Source organism: Ahaetulla prasina, chromosome 5 (genome assembly GCF_028640845.1).
Source record: "Ahaetulla prasina isolate Xishuangbanna chromosome 5, ASM2864084v1, whole genome shotgun sequence".
Taxonomy (NCBI): domain Eukaryota; kingdom Metazoa; phylum Chordata; class Lepidosauria; order Squamata; family Colubridae; genus Ahaetulla; species Ahaetulla prasina.
Window position 1 is genome coordinate 82,419,620 of NC_080543.1, and position 6,983 is coordinate 82,426,602.

The 6,983-nt window shown below is 45.6% G+C and overlaps 1 protein-coding gene across 1 annotated transcript; it reads right to left on the reverse strand.

Moving 5' to 3' along the window:
* Positions 1–684: 684 nt before the first annotated feature.
* On the reverse strand, positions 685–3,022 carry LOC131200144 (uncharacterized). Its single transcript, XM_058186582.1, has one exon. It carries the CDS (start codon positions 2,459–2,461, stop codon positions 1,280–1,282), a length of 1,182 nt encoding a protein of 393 aa, XP_058042565.1. The 5' UTR covers positions 2,462–3,022; the 3' UTR covers positions 685–1,279.
* Between the last annotated feature and the right edge of the window lie 3,961 nt (positions 3,023–6,983).

Consider the following 6,983-nt stretch of genomic DNA (forward strand, 5'->3'; position numbering starts at 1 on the left):
TTGGTGTTGCATATGCAATTATGCACAAAAATATTTAAAACTAAAGGACAGACTTTTAATTATCTAAGTATCTGAATATATTACCTGAATTTCAAGAATGGTTGATAGTTTAAATATGACTAAATTTCATTGTCTCCATCTGTCTGCTATGCGAAATAGCCAGCTTTTGGTGCAGCCCATCAAGAAAGGTGCGCCTGCTTCTTCATGAATAATAGAATTGCCTTCGCTTTGCTCTATGTGTTCTCGGCTCAAGTGCAGAAGGCAGTTACAGTTCCTCATCGCTGACTGGCTGCAGCTGTGTGCCTTCCCTACTCGAAGTCTCAGGGTTGTCCTGCTGCAGCTATGCTTCAGCCAAATTCCTGTCAGATGGCTGTTTGAAGCCATTGGTCAATTCCCCTCCAGACATGCCTGGAACGTTGTCCATGGGGTCGTGATGGGTCGGACATGACTTCAAAACTAACAACAAGAAGTATGATAAAGAAATTGGATTTGTTGTTGTTAGTTGCAAAGTCTTGTCCGACCCATCGCGACCCCATGGACAACGTTCCTCCAGGCCTTCCTTTCCTCTACCATCCTCTGGAGTCCATCTAAACTCACGCCTACTGCTTCAGTGACTCCATCCAGCCACCTTGTTCTCTGTCGTCCCCTTCTTCTTTTGCCCTCAATCTTTCCCAGCATTAGGCTCTTCTCCAGTGAGTCCTTCCTTCTCATTAGGTGGCCAAAGTATTTCAGTTTCATCTTCAGGATCTGGCCTTCTAAAGACCAGTCAAGGTTGATCTCCTCTAGGACTGACTTGTTTGTCAGAAACTGGATATAGTACAATAATTAAAATGAGCTAAACATGAAAAAAGGAAAGGCTAAGGAAAAGAAACTATGGAAAAAATTATTTCTTACTGAGTTATTATAGTAGCAATGCATCATGCATAGTGCTATTCTTGAAGGTAGTCCAGAAACTTTAGTTTAGTAACCCAAAATACTGATTAAAACTGGGCACTGCAAATATATAAAATATCAATTTTATATAGTCTGACTTCATTTCAACTTCCAATTCAAGCTGTTGGCCTTAATCTAAAAAGACGTTTAGGGCTTGAGATCATAGAATCAGAAAGATGATTTCATCCCATACGTTCTAATCACAACCAGCGATGAAACCCTGATTGTGGACAGCTTCTTGTTTTGCAAGAATTCAGGAACAGGCATTGGTCCTGATATGCTCCTTTTCATGGCACTGGGAGACAGAATCCAGGAATGGATGTTGTTCTTCTCTTCTGCCTGGAGACTAAGTCTGGCATCTTTTTGGTGACGCCTCCCTTGTCTGGTTGCCTCCCAGTTCGGCAAAGGCGTAGCGATGATAAGGCTTGTGACCTGTGAAAACATGAGCCCCTCCCAGACTGTGAACCAGCTGTTTGTCAGGGTGGGGCTGGATTCTCTCTCCCAGCTCCATGAGAAGAAGCATATCAGGTAGGACCAATGCCTCTTCTCCACTGTGCTCGGGAGAGAGAATCCAGGAATGGGACTTACCAAAGCTGGCCTGCTCTATGAAAAGCAGTCTGGTCCCCAGTCCCGCCCCCGCCATCAATGTGAACCCTCTGGAGGACTGGCCTGCCAAAGGCCACTTCAGCCGATGCAAAGGCATCCAACTGGTAATTCTGATGAAGGGGGATTGAGAGGACCATGTCACTGCTCTATAGAGACCTGTGTCACCCACGCCGCTGTCGTGGCTGCACTTCTGGTGGAATGGGCCGTCACATTCTGAGGCACTGGAAGTCTGAATCTCATAGGACTTGGCAATGCATGCCCAAATCCACCGTCCCATGGTCGATGGAGCGACCTTGTTGCCCAGTGTAGAGTGCTGGAAGGAAACAAATAGGGACTCTGTCCACCTTAGGGGGGAAGTCCTCTTAATATAAATGCGGAAATCCCTCCTAATGTGCAAGGTGTGCCATCTCTTCTCCAGGGCACGTTTTGGCCCTGGGCAGAAGTCAGGCAGGATCAGTTCCTGAGCCCTATGGAACCAGGAATTCACCTTGGGAACATAAGAGGGGTCCAACAGCAGGACCATCCAATCAGAGTGGAATATACATAGGTCTTTCCTCACAGAAAAAGCCGCTAGTTCTGAGATCTGTCTGGCTGACATGGTGGCCACAAGGAAGGCCACAAGGAAGTGCAGGCTAGGCGATCTTAACGGCTCGAAGGGTCCCTCAGTGAGGGCATGCAAAACCTTCGTCAGGTCCCAGGTGGGGTACCTGTGAACTACAGGAGGCCTCAAGTTTGTAGCGACCCTGAGGAACCTGCACACGGTAGGATGTTTAGTGAAAGATTCCAGATTCCCACATGACCAGATCGAAGACAGTGCTGCGACCTGTCTGGGGATGGTATTAGGTGACAACCCTCTGTCTAATCCTTCCTGGAGGAACCCCAGGACTTGAGCCAGTGACACCGAAGAAGGATCAGTGTTCATCCTGGAGCACCAGGTGCAAAAGGCCTTCCAGGTAGCATCATATATCCTGTAGGTGGATGGCCTCCTAGAGGCCCATATGGTTTGGATGATCCTGGAGGAAAGATTGTCCTGATTCAGGACCCTCTGCTCAAGCGCCAGATGGTTCGTTGGAGACACTGTGGATCTGGATGGATCAGGGCCACCTGGTTGAGGGAGATTCTGTCCTGAGGTATCCTCCAGAGTCGGGCCATTGACAGGTTGAGCAGGTCGGCAAACAATGGTCTTCTGGGCCAATGGGGGAGCCAATAGTAATATCTCTGCCCTTTCCGTCAACACCCTCCTGATTATTGCTGGAATTAGCGGGAGGGGAGGAAAGGTGTATAGGAGCCCCCAGGGCCATGGACTGCAGCGAACATCAACCCCTTTCACCCCCGGTGATGCAAATCTGCTGAAGAACCTTGGCAGTTATGTGTTGCATGGTGAAGCAAATAGGTCTAGGACTGGAATGCCAATGTGATCTGTCAGCTCCTGAAATAGGGTGGGGTGCAGGCACCATTCTGAATGGTCCACTATCGCTCTGCTGAGGCAGTCCACCTGGACATTCCACACCCCTGAAATGTGTTCAGCCCTTATGGATAGGTGTCTCTCTGCCCAGAGGCCCAGATTTTTGGCCTCTTCCATGAGCGGCCTGGAATGGCTATCCCCTTGGCCATTGATATGGGCTTGGGGGGCACATTGTCAATCAAGACCAGAACGTGTTGCCACATGTACTGTGGAATTGCCTGAGGGCCAGGTGTGTCGCCCTGAGTTCCAGCCAGTTGGTATTGTGGCTCAGGTCCGTCTGAGTCCAATGGCCTTGGGCTATCAATGACTGGATATGCCCCCCCCCCCAGCCGAAGAGGCTGGCATCTGTCATGATGGTCAGACAGTCAGGCTCTCTGAACAAGCATCCCTTGTTGATGGCCTGGGACATCCACCATTGGAAGGATTGAAGTACCTTCTGTGGAACTCGGACCCTGGATGTTGAGTTGCTCCTGCCGGACCTTTGGAAAGGCAGGAGAAACCATTGTAGGATCCTGGCATGTAGACGTGCCCACGGTATGATGGAAATGCAGGACACCATTTTGACCAGGAGTTGTGACAGGAGAGCCAGAGATACTGTACCTTCATTCTGGATGCGCCTTGCTAAGGCCTGTAAACTGTCTGTCTCTCTGGTGAAAGGGAGACCATGCATAAAGAAGTGTCTATGCTCACTCCCAGGTGGAGCAATTGGGTGGTTGGAGAAAAGTGGCTTTTCTTGGTGTTGATCGAAAAACCATGGTTCTGGAGACCGAAAGTGTTGCAGTGAGACCGGCTAGAAAATATCGGGCTCCGACGAGTTCTGTGAAAATCCAGCCGGACAAACCGCTGTCGGGTGGTCTTCGGACCAGAACAGTCCTGTAGGGATGGGGAAGAAGAAGAGGTGTCTCGGCCTGTCAACCAAGAGGAACAGGCAAGTTTCTCGGTAGGTTAGACACTGCTCTTTGGACCAGCGGCGGGAGTGGTGGCCATTTCAAAATGACCACTCTGAAGCTGGGGAAACCAGACTAAGCTTTTGTGCAGGAGTGGTGTTTGAATGGAGTGCTGGAACCGGGTGAGAGATTGGCCAACTCACAGGTAAAAGAAAACTCTGAACTTGGATATTAAAAGGTGTCCCGGAGCTGAAATTAGTGGCTAATTGGCATTTGGGAAATTCCATGGAAGGAGAAGGACAAAGCGGAGGCTAAAGCATCAAAGCCCAAGAAGATTTTTGCTTTTATAACTGGATTTAGAGAAACTAAAAACAATAAAAGAACCTGAGGAAAAATATTTTTATGTGGATTTAAAGTATTTTTGACAGTTTTCACAATTAGTTGGTTTGAGTGTATTGTGGATTTGAGAGAGCCATCTGCTGGTAGAAAAAGAGTACTTTGAATTTGAAAATAAAAAGAGACTTTAAGATTTTAAGTTCTAATTAAATGTGACATAATTTAAAAGTCTTAACAATTTGTTAAATTGGCAATATGGAGTTTTGAATGTATCAGGAATTAATTGAGATGTTAAAAAATATATGTGAATCTCTAAAAGGTAATAAGAAATTCTGCTGGAATACAGAGAGCAGGAAATAGGAGAGCAGGTGGTAAAAGACAGCATAAATGAGGAACAAGAAAATGATATTGAAGGAAAAGGAATTGAAAGTAAAAAGCAGTTAGATGATCTCACTGGGATTTGCAGAGGCACAAAAAGAGTAGACAGGGAGGAACGTCCCCCAAAAAGAATCAATCAAAGGGTAAAGAGAGAAATAGTGGGAAGAGACTAGGAGAAAGCTTGGGGAGAACTACTCCAATAATATATTCAAAAGTGAGAAAAAGGATTCAGAAGAAAAGACACAATACATACAAAAAGAAAAAGAAGAAAAAGGAGACGTTAAGAGAATGGGATAAAAGGAGAAAATCAACAAGAAGTGAAATTTTTGGGAGACCAAGAGAAAATGGTTAAAGAGGGGAAGATTAGTGGAAAGGAGGAAGGATAATAAGGTACATATTAGTAGATTTAAGGGAATTGTATTAATATTATTAACCATGGATAGTCAACCAAGTTAAAGGGTTTTTAATGTAAGATTTGAATATGATGTATATTGCTCATAATAAAACAGATCAGCAGATGGAATGTGAAATGGCAATTTGGTTTAATTTTGAAGACAATTTAAATTGAGAGATGAAATTGAAATGTTAAAAAGTGGGATGGGGAATTTGAGAAATAAATCTAGCAATGGAGAAATAAGGTAATTAATTGATGTTATTGTAAGAGATTAGGAATTAAGGGCAATTAGTAATATTGTTTATGTATTAAGAAGAAAATAAGATAAGATAAAGAAAATATGGAAAGAGAATATTATGGGTGCAGTTGGAAACAGAGATATGATGTAAAATGGATTTGAAAAGAGAACAAAATGGCAGAAGCTGAAATAATAAAATATGGTGAAAAATGATTAATTTGTGATAAAGGATTATATATAAAAGAGATGAATATAGAAAAAATGGGAAGATTAGAATAGATTACAAAGATTATTATGTATAAGATGTGACCTGGTCAACACTGTTCATAAAATATGTATGATGAAAGAAAAACTCTAATAAAACTTGTTTACAAAGACAAGACAAGACAAGGCAAGACAAGACAAGACAAGACAAGAAAAGCCATGGTCCTGGAGTACTTGGATTGTTTTTTGCAGATCCTCCTCTGCCTGGGGCTCAGAGGAGGACTGGATCAGACTATTGTCCAGGTAACACTGGACTCGGATTGGCAGTGCCCATAGGTGGGCCGCCAGTGCTGCCAACAGCTTTGTGAATGCCCTTGGTGCTGATGATAGGCCGAAAGGCAAGGCCTTGTATTGGTAGTGTTTGTTTGCATAAAAGAATCGAAGGTACTGCCTGTGAGAAGGCAGGATAGGTACATGTAGGTATGCCTCCATCAAGTCTATGGAGGTGAGGAAGTCGCCCCCTTGGATGCTCTCCAGAATTGACTGGAGAGACTGCATTTTGAAACATTTGTAGGTGAGATATTTGTTCAATCTCTTCAGATCTAGAATTGCTCTCCACCCTCCCCCGAGCTCTTTGGGACCACAAACAAGATGGAATAAAATCCCTGTTGGTCCTAAGGGACCGGTTGAATGGCCTGTATATCCAGCAAATGCTGAATAGCAGTTTTCATAAGGCCTCTCTTTATTGTGTCCCTTGACATGGGGCAACATATAAGGAACTTCGGGGGTTTTGTGGAGAGAAATTTGAGTGCCAAACTGAACCTCATCATGTTGAGGATCCAATTGTCCGATGTTGTAGCCTCCCATTGATGGGCATAGAGGCTGAGTCAGCCACTGATTGGAGGGTTCGCCTTGCAGTCACTGAGAGCGGCGATAGGGATGACTTCCTCCCCCACGAAAAGGCCACTTGTTTGGAAATGGTTGATGGTCCCAAAATTCAGACTTGTCTGGATGTCTGTCTTCTCTGCCAAGGTATAGCCTCTGGGACTGATTGTAATCAAAATCCGTGTCTGGAGCCCGAAAGGGCTGCCTCTGAAAATAGGGCGAGCGACGTCGGTCACCCCACCTGCACAGGTATGGCATGGCCTTGGCCCTGTTCTTGTTGTCGACAAGGATGGGGTCCAGGGCCTCCCCGAACAACTTGCTGCCCATGAAGGGAGCAGACGCCAGCTTCCACTTATTCCTGTTGTTGGCTTGTCAATAGCAAAGCCATAGCAGGTGACGAGCTATTACAGAGGAAGCACCGCCTGGTGAGCTCTGCGGAGAGCCAATTCCGCCTTCTTGTCATCTGTCTTGAAGCTGTCAATGGCATCAGTGGGCAGGAGCACAACTGATGTCAAGGCTGCCACCAGGCTATCTACAGTTGGCATCTTCAGGGTCTCAGAAAGGTTTGCGGCTACATTATAGTTTCCTTTCAGTTCCAGTCAAGGGAGGTCCCACCCCTGAATTGGCCCTTTGCCTCTGGACTATGTCCAGGAAGAG